Source organism: Heteronotia binoei, chromosome 4, assembly GCF_032191835.1.
Source record: "Heteronotia binoei isolate CCM8104 ecotype False Entrance Well chromosome 4, APGP_CSIRO_Hbin_v1, whole genome shotgun sequence".
NCBI classification, from domain to species: Eukaryota; Metazoa; Chordata; class Lepidosauria; order Squamata; family Gekkonidae; genus Heteronotia; species Heteronotia binoei.
This window is the reverse complement of record NC_083226.1, coordinates 141,466,762-141,491,920: the sequence shown is the minus strand read 5'-3', so window position 1 is coordinate 141,491,920 and position 25,159 is coordinate 141,466,762. Positions and strand designations below refer to the sequence as shown.

The following is a 25,159-nucleotide window of genomic DNA, read 5'->3' as shown; positions in this document are numbered from 1 at the left end:
TCCTTTTTTCGTTGTTGTTTTTAATATTTGACACTATTTAGACCAAATGTCTGGTAACAAAATTATGACTATGCCAAACTACATCCATCTGTAATGGAAGCAAGTATTTCCTTATTTAATTGTCCCTCTGGAAGTCAATCTGGCTTCTTTGGAATGTTTTAAAAACAGTACTTTTTGTAAAGCCTTTAATCGAACTGTGCAGCTGTCATAATTGTATTTATTTCTGCACAGCTTGTTTTAGAATAATTTAAGTACATGATCTGAAATACCTGGATGTGAAATAAGAGCCAGCTTGACTGTAGTAGACAGGGCTTTAAATGAGGATCTGAAAGATGTGCATTCAAATCCATCTTCAAGCTTGCAGGGTGATCTTGGGCCAGTCACTCTCTCTGCTTTATCTACTTCATAGGATGGCTTTAAAGATAAAATGAGGAAGAAGGGAAAAATGTACTCTATTCTGAGCTTTTTGGAGGAAGTGTGTGGGGGTAAAAATATACTAGATATAGTTATTTGGGAATGGTGCTGTATTGCTGATGTTAATTGACTTGATCAGCAGAAAGTAACTTGACGGCTATCTTTTAAACCCATGTTCTACTTTTAAGGCAAAATTGTCTGCACATAATGGAATACAGGATATGACCCAGATGAATTTCAAGGGCTAATACAGTATGGATTGAATTCTATGTGTGAGATGGAAACTAAGAAAACAGGCAAGAAGTAACCTGTGAAATAAGCTTCCCTGTGGAACTAGATTAATTCCATTGACATGAGCTCATGACCATCTCTTTAAATGTCTCAGGTCTCACATATCTTCTCCTGTACATTATTTTCCATGCTATGACGTATGATAGATAAGTGCTAAAGTGCTGCTCTGTTTAATCTTCTACCCGTAAGTGAAACTGGTAAGATCTCTTGGAGCTTTCCCATTGCAGAACTCCCTATTTAAAAAAAAAAGATTGACCTTGCTACCTTTACCTTTAAAGACATTCCTTGGTTTTTTATTACTCTGCATTGCTACAAGGGTCATTTTGAGAACTAGCTGTAATTCTTATATTTTTACTGATTTTCTGCAGTTCTTTAAACACTGTACTTGATAGGAAAATAGCAAATTTAATCTGCAATTTTTAGTAGCATATTGGCTAAATGTCCATTAAAGTTGCCTTACCATGTACTAGGCCAGAAAATCCCCAGAGTTTGGACAACAGGCTGCTGAGCTGCCACTGGTGATACAAAAATGCTGAGGATTCAAGCATTCAGATTTTTTTAAAAAAAAAAACCCACACCCTACTAGCTCAGATTACCTTTGAAATGTAGATAGAACAGTGCCAAGAATTAAAAAAAAATTAGCAGTAGGTTGAGGTTGAAGATAAATACTTCAGTTCAAAATCCAACCAGTACTATCAGCCGCACTGAGCCACTTGTTGGGAAGGGCGGGATATAAATCATAAAATAAATAAATAAATTCTTGCATTGTCATCCAAAACACTCTTTTAAACCCACTGACTTTAATGGACAGAAGGCTATACCACTGCTAGGGATTGCAGTGTTAGATGCAAAAGGAAGATTTTTCTGATCTTTTGTGAAATAAACATTCCTATTATACAAATTGCTAAATCAAAAGTGCTGCAAAATCCAGTAGTAGCTCTGAAATATATTGTAAACACTTTTTTATTTGTGCAAAATAAATGCAGCTACCTGTAGTTAAGACTTTTTTGAATTCATTTGTCTATGAGTCTTTCCATTATGTGGAGAATCATAATTAGATCACTCATCAATATACTACAACAATAATTTTAACTATGTCTCCCAATGTTAACTCTATAAAATGACTACATTGCAGATGCACTATTAGGAGTATGAGCCATCAGGTATTCCTAGATAATTTTATAGAGTAAAGTGACTCACAAGGTGTAAGCCAGTCATACAGAATGTCATATCTTCACAATATTTTCAGAAACGCTTCTCTCTGGTAATAGGACTCTGTTCATGGTTGGCAGTAGACTCTTGCCAGAACTAGTCATTTTTTATACAACCAAATCACTTTATGTATTAATGGGAAAGCAATACTATATACAAAATGAAATGCTTTGTAGTTTCATTTCCTTTATTATTCCAAAAACACAAGACTGATTCATAGATCTTCTATGGAAAACTGAGATGAGTTATGAGCAGAAATGAGAACAGCTACTGTTAAATGTTGCTTTCTGAAATCCATCTATCTAGTGTTGTAAAAATGCTAGTATTGTGCCATTGCAAAGATAAGTTTGCCTAAAACTTCTGAAGGCTGCATAAAGTGGTACTCAGGCGCTATATATATTCATAAGAGCACATTTGTCCATAACATCAGTTACAGTGATCACTGCAAGGACAAATGGACAAGGTACTACTTACTTGAATAATTAGTTGAACTGCAGGATACCTGGTGATTCAATGACCTGGTTGAGTCCTGGCAAGGCCGGCTCACCATGGCCATCGATGAAATTGCTCCCTGGCGCCCTCGTTCAAAGCTGGCGCCATGGTATAACTGGAACTGCGGCTGATGAAACGGAGGCTCAGACAGCTAGAGAGGCAGTGGTGGTGTACTCGAGATGAAGCGACCAGAACATCTTATAGAGAGTTTGAGGTCCTATGAGATGGCAAAGCCGCAAAGAAAGCTTACTTTGTGGCCAAGACTGCATCTGCGAATTCACGCCCGACTCAATTATTTATTATTCAGACTCTTACAACTCTGCCACAAGGCAGACCAAATTGTAGGGAATTGGACATTGGCTGTGAGGCTTTCGCAACCTTCTTCGCAGATAAGGTCTTGTCGCTCCGCTGCGACCTCCCTGACACAGTTGAAACAGTATGCAAGCTCGAGGCTCCGTGCCTGTTTTCCGGATCAGCTTTAGACAGTTTTACAACACTTAGCCTGGAGGAAGTTTATTTTATTTATTCTATTTCTCACATTTGTATCCCGCCCTCCCCGCCGAAGCAGGCTCAGGGTGGTTGACAGAATTCTCTCCTGTGCGCCCAACAATGTGTGATTTGGACCCTTGCCCATCCTGGCTGATTAAAGCGTGCCGGATGGAACTTTGATATTGTAAGGAATATTGTAAATAGATCCCTCTCTGAGGGGCTCTTTCAAAGGCCCCTCAAAGAGGCAGTAGTCCACCCCTCTTGAAAAAAACAACATTAGACCCAGCCGAATTGGCACACTACTGGCCGGTCTCGAATTTACCATTTTTGGGTAAAATTATTGAGACGGCAGTAGCGCTCCAGTTACAGAGCTTTCTGGAGGATGCTTCCATCCTAAACCCACACCAGTCCAGCTTTCGCCCGGGTCATGGGTCAGAGACAGTGCTGGTCATAGAATCATAGAGTTGGAAGGGACCTCTAGGGTCATCTAGTCCAACCCCCTGCACAATGCAGGAAACTCACAAACACCTCCTCCTAAATTCACAGGATCTTCATTGCTGTCAGATGGCCATCTAGCCTCAGTTTAAAAACCTCCAAGGAAGGAGAGCCCACCACCTCCCGAGAAAGCCTGTTCCACTGAAGAATCGCTCTAACGGTCAGGAAGTTCTTCCTAATGTTGAGCCTGAAACTCTTTTGATTTAATTTCAACCCATTGGTTCTGGTCCTACCTTCCGGGGCCACAGAAAACAATTCCACACCATCCTCTAGATGACAGCCCTTCAAGTACTTGAAGTTGGTGATCATACCACCTCTCAGCCACCTCCTCTCCAGGCTAAACATCCCCAGCTCCTTCAACCTTTCCTCATAGGACGTGGCCTCCAGACCCATCGCCCTCCTCTGGACCCATTCCAGCTTGTCTATATCCTTAAAATGTGGTGCCCAAAACTGAACACAATACTTCAGATGACAGAGCAGAGTAAAGCGATACCATCACATCACGTGATCTGGACACTATACTTCTGTAGATACAGCCCAAAATTGCATTTGCCTTTTTAGCCACCGCATCACACTGTTGACTCATGTTCAGTGTATGATCCACTAAGACCCCTAGATCCTTTTCGCACATACTACTGCTAAGACAAGTCTCCCCCATTCTGCAACCATGCATTGGATTTTTCCTACCTAAATGCAGAACTTTACATTTATCCCTGTTAAAATTCATTTTATTGGTTTCAGCCCAGTTTTCCAGCCTGTCAAGGTCATCTTGTATCCTGTTTCTGTCTTCTTCTGTGTTTACAACCCTTCCCAATTCAGTATCATCTGCAAATTCCCTCTATTTCTTCATCCAAATCATTGATAAAGATGTTGAACAAAACAGGTCCCAGGACAGATCCCTGAGGCACTCCATTTGTCACTCCTCTCCAAGAGGATGAGGAACCATTCACAAGCACTCTTTGGGTGCGATCTGTCAACCAGTTACAGATCCACCTAACGGTAACAGGATCCAAACCACCTTTTACCAACTTGTCAACAAGGATAGTATATGGAATCAGAAGCCTTACTGAAATCAAGATAAACGATGTCTACAGCATTCCCCTGATCCAGCAAGGTAGTCACTTTCTCAAAAAAAGAGATCAGGTTAGTCTGACATGATTTGTTCTTGAGAAAACCATGCTGGCTCTTAGTAATCACATCCATTCTTTCTAAATGGTCGCCCTGGTGGATGATCTCCAGTGGCATCTGGATCGAGGCGGTTCAACAGTACTGATGTAGTTGGACCTGTCAGCAGCGTTCAACACGGTCGACCATCAGTTGCTGGTCCACCACCTTGCCAACACAGTGATTCAGGGGTTGGCCCTGCAATGGCTCTCCTCTTTTCTCTTCGGTCGGGGACAAAGGGTGGCGATCGGTGAACAATCCGCTTAATTGTGGGGTGCCTCAGGGGGCGGTGCTCTCCCCGATGTTGTTTAATATCTATATGCGCCCCCTTGCCCAGATTGTCCGGAGATATGGGCTGGGTTGCCATCAATTTTATTGTTTTACTGTTTTTAGAATTTTAATTAACTGTTACCTACTGTTTAAATCATTGTATAATTTGTTATATTGGCCGATGCTGTTAGCCGCCCTGAGCCTGCCTCGGCGGGGAGGGCGGGATATAAATAAAATGTATTATGCTGATGACACCCAGCTCTATCTACTGATGGATGGCCGACTGGCCTCTGTCCCAGAAAATTTAGCCCTGGCGTTGCAAGCCGTGGCAGGGTGGCTCAGGCTGAGTCGTCTGAAGCTGAATCCGATGAAGACAGAGGTCCTTTGCCTGAGTCGTGGCGGTCCGGGAAGGGAAATCCCTCTACCACCTTTTGATGGGGTGCCACTGATATCAGCACCCAAAGTCAGAAGCTTGGGGGTGCTGCTGGAGCCCACATTGGCAATGGAGGTCCAGATAGCGGCCACTGCGAAATCCGTCTTCTTTCACCTTAGGCGGGTACGACAGTTGGTCCCCTTCCTTGAGCGCAGCGACCTGGCAACTGTGATCCATGCAACAGTCACCTCAAGACTAGACTACTGCAATGCCCTCTACATGGGGCTACCCTTGTCTCGTATCCAGAAACTGCAGTTGGTGCAGAATGCGGCAGCCAGGCTGTTATTGGGTCTCTCTATACGGGAGCACATACAGCCAAGGCTGCGGGAACTGCACTGGCTGCCAGTAGTATTTCAGATTTGCTACAATGTGCTGGTTATCACCTTTAAAGCCCTATATGGCTGTGGACCTGTCTACCTTAGGGACCGTCTCTCTCCACATGTTCCCCAGAGGGTACTCACGTCTGAAATGCAGAACTTATTGTCAATCCCCGGGCCGAGGGAGGCAAGACTGAAGGCTACCAGAGAAACAGCCTTCTCAATTGCGGCCCCCCACTGGTGGAACCAACTTCCAGAAGAAGTAAGGGGCTTGCAGGACTTTCCTCAGTTCCGCAAGGCCTGTATAACAATCATAGTTCGACTTGCCTTTAGCTGAATTATAGTATAAGTAGATGCCCAATATTGCTGAACTTAATAAAATCAACACTAGCACCAAAATTGTTTTAAATCATTTTAAACTGTTTTAAAATTATCTAATTGGTATTAATTAATTGTTAAAACTTTATTTACTGTTTTATTGTTTTAGTTTGACTGTTGTGAGCCGCCCTGAGCCTGCTTCAGCGGAGAGGGCGGGATATAAATCTGAGAAATAAAATAAATAATTTGCACAGTGATCAACAGCCTAATGACTTTAGGCCACCTTAGCCATAATTACTTGCTGCCACTTTGGAATAGTTAAATGTGCAAATACAATTAGTAGGCTGAGGAATCCTTACATCTTTAGGGGTTGTAGAATCTTTCGGGCTCAAGTGCCGTGTTCTACTGGAGAAAGTTTTCCTTCCAGACGTTTCGTTCTCAGCTGCGGAGAACATCCTCAGTGGCGTTGCAGCCGGAGCAGGCGCTCTGACCTTCTTGGCTGCTGTGCATCAACCCACTCAATGCACAGCAGCCAAGAAGGTCAGAGCGCCTGCTCCGGCTGCAACGCCACTGAGGATGTTCTCCACAGCTGAGAACGAAACGTCTGGAAGGAAAACTTTCTCCAGTAGAACACGGCACTTGAGCCCGAAAGATTCTACAAACCCTAATGATGTTACCAGCCGTGAAAACCTGAAATCTTTGATACCTTACATCTTTGCTTTTAAAGACAGCTTCAGGCTTGATATCATCTATATTTGAGGGTTTTTTACATTTGTTCAGCCTCGTATTATGCTCCTAAGTATAGTTGATATACCCAAGCCAATAATCAAATATATCTATATGGCATGAAAACTTGCTGGAGACAGCAGAAGGCGTTAGGCTTTCTGGAAAGGACAGGTCCATAAGGACCACCTGAATCCATCACATGGGTTGTTCTATGTTCTATATTGAGTGGAAGCTGGAAGATTTTAAGAAACAGAGCAGCAGTTAGTTCTTCTGCAAACTTAGTTCTTCTACCCCATACAATGTTCCCCTGAACTGCTTTCTAAATATTGCTTTAATACTGTCATCTTGGAAAAATCTGCCTCCTAAGCAGCTTTCTAAATTGGGTCTGCAGAAGTGCAAAAGCAAGTAAAAAAAATCAGGAAGAAAAATGGTAAACACACCAATAAGGAGAAGAGTCCAGAGCAAAAGAGAACACCAGTGACATTAACAGATCAGAGAGATACATGTCATTTCACGAACCTGAGAAGTCTTCTAAACACTCTTTTAAAAGGCAGGCATTTAAGACAGCTACTAATATGTAGATAATCCTTTCACAGATACTTAAGCAAACAGATGAATTTAACCAGAGTGAAGACTATCTCACCATATTAACTACCTTAATATTATTATTTGTCATTCCATGATGGAGTTTCTCATAGTTATTCCCAGGGTGAAGTTTCAGGTTTACAGAGAGTTTCAGACTATTGTTGGCAGACTTTCCATCTTAACATGCTTTGTATCATGTACAGTGTTGCTCACATGCCTATGTATCCCTCCACCATCTCTTATAAATTTATCTCCTTTTCCATCAGCCATACACACCAAGCTGCTCTGGTACTGTGAATCCTCCAGTGTTCAATCACATTAAAATACGATCTGCCACTTTCTTGCCATTTTCTCGACCCCACTCCTGACATACAGCAGAGCAGAGTCTTTTTAACATCTGCAACAGCTGTAGGGAAACCAGGCCATGCACTCCCTGAATGACACAAGCTATTGCTTCTCTCAAGTAGCTCACTCTTTGAAAATGCAGTTGGCAGTCTATACTCACCAAACCTCTTTGGCTATATCCATCTCCAGACTCTGCACAACTTCACCTTTCCTATCTAGCACTGACCCACTCCACACCCAGTACCTGTTTGCTGAAACACACCTTCCCCACATCTCTCCTATGATATCTCAAGCTGAGGTAACTCCACCACACGTATTCCTTTTTCCTTCACAAGTAGTCACTATAAAGTGATAATTCACTTTGGGGGGGAAAGACAGAGTTGAGCCTTTATAGGCTCATTTCCAATAAGGCATGCACAATTGTTAGTATTTCCCATAGACTTGCATAGGGCTAGTCCTCTGATCTGAGAGAGGCTGCCTTATAGCACATTAAACAATTTCTGTACAAGATTACATGGTCCATCGGCACTATCTGCTCTACTCCTCTCCCACTTGGTGATCTTGGTGTATCAACAAAATCCACTCTCTCCAAGAGAGAATGAACCATCGTCCACTTGCTATGAAAATGCTCCCATGTACATAGAGATTTTAATAAGTCACCAGCTCTATTTATATTCCATTTACAAAGGCATTGATATACATACATGATATGTTCAGATCTGTGTGCAATGAATCTGTTTTCAACAGACAATAAGGAATACACACAAAATATTTCCTGTCTCATGTCTGAGAAGAATTACAATGGTGATATTTGCTACAAGCTACAGTATGCCTTTTGGAGTTAGTAGAACAATGTTCTAACACGTGCCTCTTAAATCAGGAGTGTTCCTCTGTGCTGCCACTGAAAGATCTGCTTCTGACGTGGTTTCGTAGCTGCTCTATAAGTTCTGGGTTTTGCTGCTGTATTTGCTGTGCAAACTGCTGTCCCCTGTAAAGTATTTTTTATAAAGATCAGTAAACAAGAGGAAAACCTATAGTGTACAGTACTCAAAACATGGGAAACCAAGTTCTTAACTAAAGCAAGGCCTTGGGTCCAAAGCACCTAAAGGACTATCTCCATCTGGCTCTACAGCTGTTCTCTCAAGAGCTCTCAGCCCCACCTCACAGGGTATCTGTTGTGGAATGGAGGGGAAGGGGAGGGAACGGAGATTGTAAGCCGTTCTGAGACTCCGAATGAAGGGCGGGGTATAAATTCTCCTCCTTCATCTGTCTGTTCCTGCCCATGCTCATCTGAGGGCAGTTTGCTATAGAAACCCAAACTAACAAGTACACATTCAGAGAGAATCTGAGCAATGGCCTGTTTGGCTGCCACCTTCAAACTGTGGTACTCACTGGCTGAACACAGAACAGTTTGACCCCACTGTTGCATGTCTACTGGTGTCCACTGAAGACCTATCTATTCCAAAGCCCTCTGAGTAAACATTTGATCCTTGGATTTCAGTTTTAACTGTTACAATTATGAAACCTCACAAAGGTTGTAATCAGGAGTCATTTTGTAGAAAAATAGGTGGTGGAGCCCATCCAGGGATTGTTATGCAGCTGCACATACTATTCAATGGACAAGGAGGTGGAACTCTCTGAAAGGTTCAGGAGCTGTGCTCCTGTGAGCTCCCACTGAATCTGAGGCCTGGTTGTAATTAATTGTTTTTAATGTTTTGTGAACTGCCTTGGGCTTGTCTGGCATGGAAAAGTAGCATGTCAGTATAATAAAGCAAAGAGCTGAAGTCTTTCTCTGTCACTGATCATGAGAGGCCCCAAACTACCCCTAGCCAGAGAAGACAAACATTTACAAAAGTGACCCTTACTGTGAAGGAAAACCGTTGGATAGCAAAGGCAAATGTCCACCAGTGAAAGTAGCAAAATAGTAAATAGAAATGCAGATGACTCCATATTACAGCCCAGGAAAAATGCATAGAACATTTTTTTCCCTTTAAAAAATCGTGAAATTTCAAGACATTATCTCATTTTAATCCTTGCTTAGCACATAGGAGAGCTTCCTGTAGGCTCCTATGCTTTTAATGTACATTATACATTTTACAAAACGTATACCCCTTTCCTGCAATCGTAAGGGCTACCAAGGTGGCTAACAAATTAAAACAAATAAAAAACCACAACTTTAAAATCAACTTTTAAAATGTAAAAACTTTATTCCATGACTCATTACTTGAGAGCAAATGAATCTTTTTTTTGCTGTTTGAAGGGGGAAGTGGTGAATTGCTTTTTGTAAATTAAGAGTGTCCTGCTGACTCACAAACAAAGGATTTTGTTTATAGGCAGTATCACAGCTTGGCTTTTTTGCTGCCTTTTTAAAAAATTCATTATATTTGTATGTTGCCCTCCTTCCAAAGAGCTGAAAGCAGTTTTTAGCCTCAGAACAAGCCTGTGAGGCTGAAAAGAAGGCCCAAGGCCACTCACACTGAGCAAACCCTGTACTTTACTAATGTTATTAATAACTAGTAGATTTTTTTAAAATCCCACCCTTGCTCCAAGGAGCTCAGGACAGCATGAGGGAAGGGCTGTGGCTCAGTGGCACAGCATCCACTTGTCATGCGAAAGGTCCCATGTTCAATCCCTGGCATCTCCAGTAAGAAGATCATACAGTAGGTGATGTGAAAGACCTCCACCTGAGGCTGTGAAGAGCTGCTGTCTGAGTAGACAACACTGACCGTGGTGGACCAATTATTTGATACTGTATAAGGTAGCTTCATGTGTTTATGTATTCCCATTCTCTGTGCTGTCCTCACAATCCACTCTGAGGGTAGGTTAGGCTGTGAGAATGTGTGAATTGTGACTGGCCCGAGAGAACCCAGCAAGATTCATGGGAAAATGGGAGTGTGAACCTGGGTCTTCCAGATCCTAGTCAGTCATAACAGGGTAACATGGACACAGTCACCAGTCACAGGCATACACTGTCAAAACAGATTCTTTTTGGAAAGATGCCACACACTGCCAGGTGAGCTGTGCAGTCAAAACACACCTGCAGTGTGAGCAGTTCCCTGCTACTTGGGTAAGGAGAAAAGAACAACCCACATTACCCTAGTTGAAGGCTTAGAACAAGGGCCTAAAATGTACAGCAGTGATAAGGTTGGCAATTCTGATCAGCCAGTTTGTTGGCACATTCTTTTCCCCACCAGGTCAAGTGCGGGGGGGGGGGGGCAGGGATGTGATAGGCTCTACTTTTTGTGATTCCTTCTCTCCCAAGAGAGTCGCCAGTGGAAACCAATTGTGACCACAATGCGTCAAAGACTCCCATTTGCAAGGTGGAGATATCAGAGCAAAAAGTAGCTAAGTTCCCCTTTCGCAGACCAACCACCTACTTCCGCAACATCTTTTGCTCCCAACCAGGAAAGATACAGAGATGCAATCCTCCTTTTTTCCTTCTAAGCAAGCATTCCTGTAGTTTTTGATCAATGTTGCCCCACCACCCCAAAGGCCACAACATGGCCACTTTTAAAACAACAGTTTCCACAAACAGTAGCCTCCAAAGGCAGTATGTAACATACTTACGCATGTATGAGGCTTGACAAATCTGTGAGGCCACCAACACCAGCAGCAGGGCCCCCAATAGCATTTGACATCATACCAGACATCCTATGAAATAGATATTGCAAAGTAATATAGAGATTTTCTTAATGATAATTGCTCTTTACTGTATTATAAGCACTGAAATGCAAGTAAACTTAAGGGTCACCATAGCTAAATTACAGGAGAAAGGAGAATTCAAGAATACCATTCACTTAATTTTTTCCCCGGTGCAAAACTGGAAATTGCACAACAGACAGCTGTCCTCTTGTGCTACCTTCATGAACTGCAGTGGGATTTATACCTAAGAATTTCCCAATGCATTAGGTTGCATAATAAAACACTGGCTCAAGCTTGGTTTGCGTTGTATGTTGTTCTCCTAGATCCCAGCCTAAACTCAGAAAATAGTCTATTTCTCCCCCGCCCCTCCACTACCATACTATCTACCCTTGGTGGGCAAATCAAAAAGCGTTAACTAACATTCAAACTCCAGGATTCTAACACTGAAAAAAAATGAATACTCAGGCCCACATGGTGGTCAATGTTCTCAGAATAACTTAATACTTTGGTATGCACAAAACTATGAATTCCATGTACCGTATATACTTACAGTTGTTGAACTTGTGGATTCTGCATTAAACTTGCTGCCTGAAATAGAGGAGATGAGTTGTAACACAACCAGTGTTTCACTGGACCATTTTGACCACTCTCTGGCAGCATTATGGGGAAAGGGTTACATTTTAATGTACCATAAAATTAACTATTTGCTACAAAAATGTTTTCCAAATATATTGTTATAGTACAACACTGTCAATTAAAATATACTGTGGGACCTGGACAATATTAAAAACAAAGATTATTAGATCAACAGTACTGCTCAAAATCATCATATAGGTGAAGAGAAAGGATGGGTTTGGAGCTAACATAAAACAGTTGCTCAAACAAGATATGAAACAGATGTAGCAAATAATGCATTTTAAATGCACTCACCATACTAATGAAGGCAGGGTTGTTTATCAAGCTTGCCATATCAAAACTCAATCCAGTTCCAGTCTGAAATCAAAGAATGTACATCAACTACCTTAAATGTTTTGAGTTACTAAATTGTCTGAATAGTGAAACAGATGTTAAGGATAACTTACAGGACTGGCCACATCTCTTAATTTTTGCTCAGCTACTTTCAGATTCGATTTATATGAGTCGTTTTCTGGATCAAGGTCCAGTGCTTTTTGGTAACTGTTGATTGCTTCTTGGTATTTGTTCATTGATGTCAGAGCCAATCTAAAAATGAATAAAGGCAGCCAACATGAGTACAAAGTAAGTCTCTCCTTTTCTCTTCTGATCTAATTAACATTAGTTTAAATGAAACATTTTAATCTCAGTTACAGTATTTGCTTACTATTGGGGTGGAGACAAAGCTTCTTGTAATGTGTTGTAATCACACAATAAACTGGCAGTCTGCAGCATCTGATCAAGTGGTAAGGACAATTTTTAATCACACATCTGCACCCAGTCTGAGAGCTATAGTAAAATTTGACACCCCTTGGCAGAATGCTATCAATATTGGCCATGTGGTTACATGCATGCACCATGGTAAGCTTTTTAGTCTGTAAATTTCAAGGGGAAATTACAACACAAAATTGTTCAGAACAGTGAATCCCACCCCCTGGGGCTGAATAGGGACAAAGGATTCTTATCTCCCTACAGGTGCTAATTTTTCTGCCCCCAAGCATTTCTCTCTGCTCTAATCAAGCTAATAGCAATATTTTTGCATCATTTCCAACACCCTCCCATCTTCTGATTAGGATAAAAGAACCAGCCATGTTTGACAAAAGGCGCTTTGACTATCCAAAGTTTATACTCTGAAACTCTTGTTGGTCTCTTTCATGCTTTTAGGCCTAGTGCAGCCTAGAAGGCAGGGAGAAGGCTACACTGGAGTTACTGGTGGGCCTACATCTCCCAGGATCCCTTCTGTCCCTCTGATTGGATGAAAGCAGTTTTGGAGGGAAAACTGGCCAAGGAGGGGTGGGACCTTGGAGGAAAGCATAAAGGACAAGCCACAGACAGGGTGTGTTCAGGGAGGCCCTGAACCCTTTGGCACCCTAGGCAAGGCTAACTACTTGTGCTCCTGCCTTGTCTTAGGTCGCTGCAGACAGGTCTCTCTATTCTATCATATGGACTCATATGCCCCTGGTGCCCACACCTTTTGGAAACTCTGAGAGACCCACATAGAGGGAACAGAAAATAGTAATGAAGGTAAGTTTTGTTTCAGAAGCATTTAAGTGGGCTTGTAGTGGTTTCTTTTCTTGTCCGGTCCTGCTCTGCTAAGGCCATATTGTATTGAACGTAATTATATGAAAATGGTTTTCAAAGCACAAAGGATTTCCTAGGCTTTTGGAAATATACTTTATATTTCAGCATCAGTGGCTTCTACAGACAACTAATTGGACTTCCCTGTTGGCCAGAGAAATTACTATTGTAAGTCCAGTTATAGAAAGGGAAGTGAATTGAAAATACAAATAAAATAACATGCATTTATTCTTGTATATAAATCATTTGGATTCACACAACATAGTTTTAACAGTCAAAGAGCAAAATTAAATTGCTAGGGCTTAAAGTTGTGTTAAAATGCATGAAGCAGCATTAGGAATTCGGTTCTAAGTCATGGAAGATCCTGACAGCGAAGTCCTAAACAGAGTTGTACCTTCCTTCATCCCTTGACTTCAATATTTGTTCTGCGAATAGTAGTTTGACCTAAAGAATGTTTAATTGAAATATAGACTACTGTGCCAAAGAAAGACAATCTCCATTTCTTTGGATCACAGAAATTAACAATACATTCTTACTCAACAAATATGCTTCTCTGTTCTAATTGTAACTGTAATGGTACATTAAGCACTCTAAAATCCAAATGCGTTTTTATTACATCCCAGTAACAGTTGAAAAACTGGCAGAGTTATGAGGAATCTTGAATCTTGATTTCCAAAAGATGGTTGCTATTGCTGCTGTATCATTCTGACCAGAATATTAACTACAGCTTGATTCCTCAAGACTGAGCTTTTGAGAGTTGGTGTATAAGAAAAGACACTTACAGAATGACTAAAACTCATAGGCTGTTGCTAAGAGATCAGCAGTTCTCATGTTCTAAGATATGGTGAGACAGTTTTATATCTCCAACATTTAACTGTTTTAAAACAATACACTTAAATCAGTTAGGTTTTATTCTGATCATAATTGTAATCCATTCAGAAGCAGGAAAAAAAAGATGATTATGATGACGACAACGACGATATTGGATTTATATTGAATCTCAGAATAACAGAGCAGCTTACAGTCTCCTTTACCTTCCTTACCCACAACAGACACCCTGTGAGGTAGGTAGAGCTCTCCCAGAAGCTGCCTTTTCAAGGACAGCTCTGCAAGAGCTATGGCTAACCCAAGGCCATTTCAGCAGCTGCAAATGGAGGAGTGGAGAATCAAACCCAGTTCTCCCAGATAAGAGTCCATGCACTTAACTACTACACCAAACTGGTTAGAACCTGAGTCAAATATTCACAGGATGTTATCTTGGCCCATATTTTCATCAGAAGGAACAGAAACTTCGCTACAGACACAGTAGTTTTGGGGTCAGACCCTGCCAATAGGATTTTGAAAGTCTTCTGCTGCATTTAAATCTGTTATTCAGACAACTGGCTCACTTACCCCATTCTCCCATATGCTTTGCTGTATTTTGGATCTATTGCTATTGCTCTTTCACAGTCTTTTATTGCTTCATTGTAGTTGTTCAGTTTGCTCTGAGCAGCAGCTCTGAAGTATGAAAAAGAACTGAGCTAGAAAACATGAATATCAACAACATGGGGAGGGATCACGACTTGGTGGAAGAGCATTTGCTTTGCGTGCAGAAGGTCAATCCCCAGCATCTCCAGTGGACAGTGAAGGACAGGTAGCTGTGCTGCTGGCTGCTCCACAGGTCTGCCATAAAGTGCATGATCCACATTGGTCTTGACCAATCTCCACCAGAAAGCGGTGCATGGAAGGCAAGACTCGCCAGCTCAAGGTCCTCTACAAGGGGATGTAATACCACAGAGCAATGTAGCGCAGCAGCAGGTGAAAGGCCACATCCTTAATGATCGACCAAGGTTGGCCATCCACAGCAACCAGCTCACCAACAAGGCTAGTGGGCCTTCCCCCTGGCCCTTCTGCTTGGCTGCACCCACTTCCCCATGAGAATGACCTCCAGGAGGATGGCCTGGCAGGAGGTTCCACACCTACCCACAGCACCCTCAGTGTGAGCCTTTTTGCTTGAAGGGGCCTTCCCTTCCTCCACCCCCTCTCCTCACTGAGACAAAGCAGGCCTCTTCTTCCCCCTCCTGGGCACCACTCTTTGCTCTTGAGGCAAGAGACTTGGGTGTGCCCTCTGAAGGTACCTGTGGAGAGTGGATGATGGTAAGTATTGGGGGTTCAAGCCCCTCCAGATCTGGCGATCTTATACACAGGAGTCAATGGGGAGGGTGCAGAAATGCTCCAAAAGTGTGCCCTGGAAATAGAGACCCAAAATTGGGGCAGGTTGGAGGCTCAGCTGCTCTGGTGTGATGCTGGACTGGGAGGACTGAGAGAGGGGGTGGACTCAATGTGGGAGCAGCCCCAAGGAGTTGGGATGTGGGGAGGGGCTGGATGTTTCCCCACCACTCCCTAATTCACCACTCTCAGATTTCTTTTCCACAAATAGTTTTATCAGCTGCTCTGGTTTTGGCAGCACTATTTATTTATTTATTTATTTTGTGATTTCTATCCCGCCCTTCCCAACAAGTGGCTCAGGGCGGGTTACAACATAGGAGTCTAACATAAATAGGAATTAAGTGTAAAACATTTAAATTCAAACATTAGACCATTTAAAACATTAAAACATTTAAAACATTTAAACAGTTAAAACATTTAAAACATTTAAAACATTTAGAGGCAGCGAACATCCAATATAACTGCGCGCAGTTTCTTATACTAGCTAGTCATAGGCCAGCCGGAAGAGGGTTGTTTTACAGGCCCTGCGGAACTGGGTAAGGTCCCGCAGGGCCCTCACCTCTTCCGGCAGCTGGTTCCACCAGGAGGGGGCCATAGTAGAAAAGGCCCGGTCCCTTGTCGATTTTAAGCGGACTTCCTTTGGCCCGGGGATGACTAGGAGATTTTGTGTTCCCGATCTCAGCACTCTCTGGGGAACGTGTGGGGAGAGACGGTCCTTCAGGTAGGCAGGTCCTAGGCCATATAGGGCTTTAAAGGTAATAACTAGCACCTTGTACCAGACTCGGTAAACTATCGGCAGCCAGTGCAGGTCCCGGAGCCCCGGCCGGATGTGCTCCCTTCTTGGGAGCCCTAACAACAGCCGGGCCGCGGCATTCTGCACTAGCTGTAGCTTTCGGGTTCGGCACAAGGGCAGCCCCATGTAGAGAGCATTGCAGTAGTCCAACCTCGAGGTGACCGTGGCATGGATCACTGTTGCTAGATCGTCACGTTCCAGGAAGGGGGCCAGCTGCCTTGCCCGCCTAAGGTGAAAAAATGCGGACTTGGCAGTGGCTGCTATCTGAGCCTCCATCGTTAAGGAGGACTCCAATAGTACCCCCAGGCTTTTGACCTTGTCCGCCGCTATCATCGGCGCACCCTCAAAGGCTGGTAGGGGGATTTCCCTCCCCGGGCCCCGACGACCCAAGCAAAGGACCTCTGTCTTCGCTGGATTTAGCCTCAGCCCGCTCAGTCTGAGCCACCCAGCCACTTCCTGTAATGCCCGGTCTAGGTTTTCTGGGGCGGAGACTGGTCGGCCGTCCATAAGTAGATAGAGCTGGGTGTCATCAGCATACTGGTGACAGCCCAGCCCATACCTTCGAGCAATCTGGGCAAGGGGTCGCATATAGATGTTGAATAACATTGGGGAGAGAACCGCCCCCTGAGGCACTCCGCAGTCAAGCGGCCTCTGGGATAGTTCGCCCCCAATCGCGACCCTTTGTCCCCGACCTTCGAGGAAAGAGGAAAGCCACTGTAAAGCCAGCCCCTGAATCCCCGCGTCCTCTACCTCCAATTCCATCCCCAAGAACACATTGGACAACAGAGGTTCTGCCTTTGAGCCTCCTGGTAACATGCCAGTACAGCTGGGCACTGGTGAACTGGCAGGATGGGCTTGTTCTACAGAGATGGGGGCCCATGGGATGGGGGGGGTGGATTTCTTCACCCCACAACGAGCACCCTTGTCCCCCACTCTCACCCTGATGGCACAGAGGTGTGTTGACAATTAGGCAAGAGAATGGGCCCTCATCCGAGGAACCCACTGGCTGAGCCCCCCCTGCCTGGCTGTATCGGGGACAGGTGGAGGCTCACTCAGAGCCCTGAGTAAGCAGGCACCAAACGTACCCATGACTTTCAGTTTCCTTTCCTCTCTGCCTCTTACTTCTTCTCTGCCTAACTGCTTGCTGCCAAGTAAAAAAAGCTGTGTGAGAGCTGGGGTATATATACATTCTGCTCCCATAGAGCAGAATGGGACCTCTCTTGTTGGCAGCCAGAGCTGCCTCTCAAGCTTTAGAGGGCCACTAAGGGCAGTGTTTCCAGGGCTGCAGAAGTCCATCCCTGCCCCAACAATTAATCCATCAGTGCCAGAATGTCTGGCTCACAAATCAGCACCATGAACCTCCATTAAAAACAAGGTGAACTTATGAACTGAGGTCTCACGAACAATGAACCAAGTTCAAAATTAGGTTCGTGCCCATCCTTACTCCTGAGTCCTAACTATGCTTTCTTGGAAGTTGTCCCAACAATTTTAATTAGACTATTTCCTGGCTGGTCCAAAGGTAGTGGGTTGTTCACAGTCAGTTACAGATTGATCTCCTATGAGACTATTTCCAAGCAGACAGATTCAGCACTGCAGCCCTAGTCCCAGTGAAACGGGCAAAACTAGTTTCACAAATCTGACCACTACAGGAGTAACAGGACAGGCTAGAAAGAGAAAGGGAAGCAAACAAGGAAATGCCACAGGACTCCAGTGACTGAACCAGGATCAGAACTTGGTGTGTTTTTACTCTAGCCTTCCTTAAAGAACTATTGGAAAGATTACAAGATAAATACACATGAAGTGCTTTGAACACCAAATACTAGTACATGCTAGAATTATTATCAGGGGTGGAATTCTAGCAGGAGCTCCTTTGCATATTAGGCCACACACCCCTGTTGCAGCCAATCCTCCAAGAGCTTACCAAAAAAGCCTTGTAAGCTCTTGGAGGATTAGCTACATCAGGGGTATGTGGCGTAATATGCAAAGGAGCTCCTGCTAGAATTCCACCCCTGATTGTTAGGCATGCTAGCTGTGAGCTGAGAGCAGAAATTAGAGAAGAAAAACTTTTCAAGATATTAGATACTTATTTACCTGTTACAATAATAGACTGCATTATTGGGATCCAGTTCTATAGCTTGATTGTAACAATCCACTGCAGCTCCATAATTTTCTTCCTTCATGTGATTATTACCTGAAATAAACAGCAGCAATAAACCTGTGTTTAATTAAGAAGAATGAATGTCAACTGTGCATGAATGCCAAGCATCTCTGTAAACTACACTTCATAAAGCAATGATGCAGCAACTGCTACCTTTCATGATTAACTTTTCATAAACACAATTTGGCAATTTAGCATGAGCCAAGTGGCACTGCACATGCTCTATCATGCAATTGTATTTGCTGCAAAATAATACATCACATAAATTTTGCTTGCTAAATGCAAGAGATCTGCTCTGCTATTTTGACCACCAAGGCAATGGCTTGGGTGGAATTAGCAAGCCAGTACAGTTTCGGTAAACGACATTCTAATAATATGGATCTGCGCTAGTTGAGATGCACATGAGCCACAAGGAAATATTAAGTTTTAATGTGTTTAATAAATATCATAATATATTGATGGATTGAGATGCATCACTAGACCTCACCCCAGTGCCTCAAATCTGTAAACTAAGAATAGCATTTATGACCTGCTAGACAGGCATGAAGCAAAAGTAGTCAACCACACAAATAACCATTCATCATAAATGTTAAGAATAACAATCACAGTGCTTGGACCCAGAAACTCTCTTCCACTATGAGAAGAGCCTTGTCCAGAATAAGGAGCTTTGTCATGAGAGCAAGATTTTCGCTGTTAGAGGAAAACTCTTCACTTAATGAAAGAGACCCACTGGATACAACCCAACAATCACTACTGCCACTGGTAAGGTACTACACTAAACTGGTAACAACTATACAAGTGAATTCAATTGCATGGAAGCCATTTTGAATATAGAAAATAAAGATATGTCTAGGAACCTCCCCCTGTATGAACCTCTAACCCAACTTCATTTGGCTCACCAATCTCTTCTTTTACTGCTTTCACTCAAGTACTGCCCACTCAAGAGCATGCTCCATTGTCACCCTGACCTGGATAGCCCAGACAAACCCAATGTAGTCAGACCTTGGAAGCTAAGCAGGGTCGACTTTGTTACTTCTTGGTTTGGGAGTCTGCCCTTGAAATACCCAGTCTGGAGACAGGAGCAGTAGTAGTCAGTCACCAGAGGATGACATGACTTCCAGGTGTAGACACAAACACACAAAAAATACAGAGAGAGCATTCGCCACTGTTGTTCCCATCTCACAGAATAGGTTTCCAGAAATAATCCTGAAGGCCCTGCCTCCCTCTGCCTTTCCAAAAGCCTATAAGATTGCCAGCAGTTTCTGCTGACAGCTTAGAATACAATTGCAATGGCTGTATTTTTATACTTATATTAATTAAACTGTTTTAAACTTGCAATAAGTTTGCTGTGCAAATCTGAACTTGCTTGCTAAAATGTGCTTCCGTCCTGAGGTTTAAGGAAGGATAGCATATAAATCTTTTTTATTAGTAAACAGGCACTCTATAAATATGGAGTGAGACTGAAGGATATAAAGGACTGATGGCTGAAACTGAGTCTGCTAGCAGAATAAAAGAGGCAAGAATACTGGACAGTTAAAAATGACAGTCTGTGGAAGAGAGAAACACACTAAAGTCAACATATGAAGAGATGTCTAAAGACAACAACCAGCCTGGTATTCCACAGGGCCACCTGACAATCGCACACTATCCTAATTCCTATATTTCATTAAAGGTAAAATATACAAATATTTTCATGACCAATAATCTGGGCCACGGAAGCTATGGCCTTAAATTCATATACCTAAGACAAGGAATACTAAGGGTGCAATCCTACATGCACTTCCATAGGGATTAAGATCACTGACCTAAATGTCTATTGCATCTTAGTAAAAACACGTAAGATTGCACTGTTTTTGGTTTTGCTCAGCTTCTTAAATTTCCTCCAGATCAACCATCACACTAATCTCTTTCAAAACACAGCATCTACTATTCTGCAATGTAGTTTTCTACTGGACCAGAAGGTCATCCATGCAAGAGCCATGTTTTAATACAGGCATCAACTGTAAAAGCTATGATAGAATTAAACTGGTTCCTTTTTTTCTTTATGCATACCTTCATCCTTCAGCTGGTCAGCTTTCTCAATATCCTCTGGCAAAGAATCTGAGAGAGGCAGTATCTCATTCTGTATGAATTTTGAAAAAGACAAGTCTCATTTCTGGATAAGCGTTCCAGATTTACCTTATCTCTGTCATCACACTAAAACAGAAATTTGGCCACAATTAGCTATTATAGAATGAACATAAATTTTGGAATGTAGAAATCGGTGGATACGAACCCTTTCATTAAGTGTATCTCTGAACTGAAAAAGAAGCCAGTCAAAACAACACTGTGACATGTTAGTTTTCCAATGTTAGTTTCCCCCTCTTTAATTATACATATTTTAAAAAGAAAACCAAACCCTGTGTCCAACTCTTGGACATGCAAGTGCAGTGGTCCATGCTGGATTGCGACACATAAGTCAAGTTTGATGTTATTAATTACCTATATGGGAGTTTGGAAGGGCTGAATCCAGATTGTTTTCTCCCAAACCAGCAATCAGCACAGTCAAGTCAAGGTATTTGTTTGCTAGATCTACATATACCCATTCTGGCTTGTAACCTAGTGCCATGTGCAAGGAACCTATGGTTTGGGACTAGGCTCAGCGTTATCTAAGTAACATGCAACAAGAAGGACTATGCCTCAGAAAATCTGCGATTCATCATACAAATCTAGCAAAAGCAGTTTACAATAAAGAAGTTAGGACAGATACATTATTTGATTATAAATAAACACATTACTAAAAACTCAACATCAGCACCCTTTGAAATACTTAAGTATGATCATTTTCAGTTTAATAAAAACAAGCTACGATGTATCAGAGATTCAGAAAAATCAAAATATTTTTGAATCATCACACATTCAATTTGCAAAGCTAAAAGATTGAACATTTACTCTTGCCATTCAGAATGACTTATTAAAGCTGAGAGCCCTAGTAAAAAAATTACAACCAATAAAATCCACTACATTCTAAAAACTGGATAGGGTAGTCTTAAAATTCAAACTTTTATTTGGTTATAAGAGTTCTGAGATTTTTACACATGTTCCTTTTGCATGAGTGGTATATATCACTCATGGCAGAGGAAGGGAGCTCTATGTTTGTCAACCAGACTGCTATATACTAGCCTGACTGCAAAGGGGTAGCCATTTATATACCAGCATGCATGCATTGTCCTGCAACAGGCATTCATTTTGCAGCACGGTGCAACCACCTGCTGCAACATGTTTTTCTCCACATATGTTTGACACAATCCTACCCACTTTGGGCACTCAGTCAATCTATTCTAGATCACAAACACACAAAGAGTTTCTGACACATGACACATTCCATGGCTATTACAATGCCAGCGCAGTGCAGCTCAGCTAAAATACTATCTCCACTTGCCATCCTCCAATTTCATCTTTCTACCCTTAAACAATTAGGTTTCTTTAGAATTATGGATTATCCCACCTAACAATTCAACAACCTAATTTAAAAAAAAAAACCCCACAAATAACCAATACTCATCTTCCTTTTGCCCCTGTTCCATCTTTCAGGAAAAATCTGGTTGTTGTTGTTTTAAACCAACATTACCATACCGGACTATTTTGACTTTGCTTATCATGTACAGTACTTTCAAAGACCATAACACTAACTCCTGCAACGTCTGCAGACAGCTGTTGTGGATGAGGCAAGAAATCTGTTATCCCACTGCAATATCAAAAATACCATGCCGAACTAGCGGGGGTATTCTATTGGCACTTGGAACACGCATAAATGTTTAAGAACTGGACACCAGACAGTAAATAGAGGTCAAGATCTAAAACAAAGAATGACAAGGGACAAGATCTAAAGACTGCTTAAGTTCAAACATGGGCTTGGCAAAAGCTCAATGGAATTTTTTGCCTTTGAACACCTGAGTCGCATAACACACAACAAACTTCCCACAGCAGAGATGTCAAACATGTGGCCTGGGGGCTGAATCAGGTCCCCAAGGGCTCCTATCAGGCCCCCAAGCAACTGGCTATCATCTGCTTCCTTCTTCATTACAGCTTGCTTTGCAAGGCTTGCTCAATCATACAGGAGTTATAGAGCAAAACCTCTACTTTTCTCAATTGGCTGAGGCTCTTCCCTTGGTGTGGAAGGGGAAAGGCTGAGCTTGTTCTTTCAGGCTCTCTCAATCACACAGCAGAGATACTGAGTTAAGTCTGTCTGCTTTCTATTGGCTGAGGCTCCTCCCCGCAGTCCCCTGGGGAAGGAAGGAAAGAACCAGAGCTTCCTTTGCCCTGTTCCCTGGATCCCATGGGAGATATACAAAGAAAATACCTTTAAGACCAAAAAGTACATGCTTTAAGCATGTTTTAAGTTTTTAAAAAAATATATTTAATTGTGTTTGTCTGTGTCCTTTATAAAGTTTATATCTCTGCTACTACCGAATCTTAAATAGGTATACACATGGCTGGCCCAACAAGGCCCTGCCCAACCTGACATGGCCTGGCCCAACAAGGTCTCATTTTTTTTTTCAAGGTCTCATTTATGTCAGATCCAGCCCTCATAACAAATGAGTTCAGCACCCCTCCACTACAGTTTCAAAAGCACTTTGCTGTGCAGTGTGAGGATGGCTATTCAGGATAATCATTTCTCAGAAACTGGGCTCACTATTCATTCCTGTGTTCTATGGATTCCAGTCCTAGGCAACCTGAAGCAGCACCTTACACATCTAGGCTACCATCAAAACTAGTTCTAAAAGAATTACCATTTTATGTGGTGCTTAAGCTTTTCTATTAGACATACCAAACATCCTCACAAAACTGCAAGGCTCTCTTAAAAATATTTTTAAGTTGTAACACAGATATGTGCTAATTCATTGCTTACCTTATGACAACAGTCTACAAACATGTCTGTCAAGCGCACAGGTACCGCAAGATGAGAATCTTCCACACTGATTTTAAAAACTGTTTCCAAACACTGAATTGCCACTGTGAAAAAATAATGAACATTATTACTTTAAAAAAAAAAGGAGATCCTCTATTCTTGAACCCAGGGATGGCTCACCCACTATTTATTTATTTTATTGGATTTATATCCTACCTGCCCCACCAAAGCAGGCTCAGGGCAGCATTTGCCTAGGCCACAAGGAGGGGGGCACCGAATTGGGCTCCCCACCATGCCCAAGAAATTTGCCTAAGTTTGTCTCTCCCCCCCCCCGCCCCTCCCTTCCCTTCCACAGCACTGTGCTCTGCCCCCCCCTCCCCCCGTGTGAACAGAGGAGCGCAACAATGAAGCTCGGGCCTACCTGCTTCAACAGGGCCCAGGCTTCTTTTAAGTTCTTTGAAGAGCATGTTGGAAGAGGTTCGCTCCCCCCTCACTTCCCATTCCGGAAGTGAGGGGAGAGAACTTAGAAAAAGTCTGGGCCCCGTCAAAGTGGGTAGGGTCGAGCCTCATAGCAGCACTCCTCTGATTGCACCAGGGAAGCGGGTGATGGAGCGCGGCTGTGGTGCTGCAGAAGGAAAGAAGGCAGATGTTGGCGGGGGGGGGGCGGCAGGCAGGGAGCTTGCCTGGGGCACCATAGGCCTTAGTACCAGCATGCATAAATGCTCTTATTGTTTCATGACACTAAGTACCAACGTGAACAGTTCTCTGTAGGCCTTTTTTTTTTTTAAGCAGGAATGAGTTCCTGCTGGGCTTTTTCTGCAAAAAAAAGCCCTCGTTCTCTGAAACAAATAAACAAAACCACCTATGGGAAGGTTGGATACACCTCAATCAGTATGCTATTTTGAGGGCAAGTGTGAATTTGTGCTTCTTTGGTGTACTTCAGCTGGACAAAACAGTGCAGTTCTTTATACCACATCTCTCTTCAAGCACTAAACCTTCTCCCTAAGCAATCTGCCCCTGCTATAGAACAAAGTTCAAGTCCAGGGGCAGCTTTAATACCAACAAAGTTTTATTCAAGGTGTAAGTTTTCATGTGCACACATGCTTCTTCAGATACACTGAAACAGAAGTTACCAGTCCATACATGTGGGCAGAGGTTGAACAGCAAATTAGCATACAATATAATAAAGATGTTTAACAGATTCAAGGACCAAACTGGAATAACAAGCTTATATTATATGGCTACCACTTGTTTGGGTTTAATTCCAGTGGGAAATAAATATCTCAAAATTGGCTATTGATAGGCTGATGTGCCCTTCTTAACTGTGGAATGCTACCTTTACCGTGTAAACTTTAGAAACTTCCATAAGAAAGAACAAAAAATGCATTACAGATTTAAAAACCAGATTGCTATTTCTAGGTCCAAAACCATGAAATACTTTGGTTCCAGTTAAGGTGATCAAGCTTGTTTCCTGGTAAATTATAAAAACAACCCTCTAATCCAAGGTGTACACTAAATATTAACTTTTATGTATTAGTTTTTATCTTGAGTGAGAGGGAACAACTAGCAGTGGTATCTTCTGTGTATCAAATTGTAATAGAATCCAAAAGTCAATTGTTAAATGTAGCATAAAGCCTTTTATAGCACTTTAATCCCAGATAAAGAG

The 25,159-nt window shown here is 42.5% G+C and overlaps 1 protein-coding gene across 1 annotated transcript in view; it reads right to left on the bottom strand.

The window, feature by feature from the left end:
* Positions 1 to 8,177: 8,177 nt before the first annotated feature.
* The window catches only part of SGTB (small glutamine rich tetratricopeptide repeat co-chaperone beta), a 31,488-nt gene continuing 14,506 nt past the window's right edge, over positions 8,178 to 25,159 (bottom strand). Inside the window, exons 3-11 of the mRNA XM_060235902.1 lie at positions 23,494 to 23,597; positions 20,655 to 20,724; positions 18,536 to 18,635; positions 14,836 to 14,940; positions 12,276 to 12,414; positions 12,124 to 12,186; positions 11,744 to 11,781; positions 11,119 to 11,202; positions 8,178 to 8,539 (exon numbers count right to left, since the gene is read on the bottom strand). Of these exons, the coding sequence (XP_060091885.1) occupies positions 8,428 to 8,539; positions 11,119 to 11,202; positions 11,744 to 11,781; positions 12,124 to 12,186; positions 12,276 to 12,414; positions 14,836 to 14,940; positions 18,536 to 18,635; positions 20,655 to 20,724; positions 23,494 to 23,597 (815 nt within the window). The 3' untranslated portion in view covers positions 8,178 to 8,427. The remainder of the gene's footprint in view (positions 8,540 to 11,118; positions 11,203 to 11,743; positions 11,782 to 12,123; positions 12,187 to 12,275; positions 12,415 to 14,835; positions 14,941 to 18,535; positions 18,636 to 20,654; positions 20,725 to 23,493; positions 23,598 to 25,159) is intronic.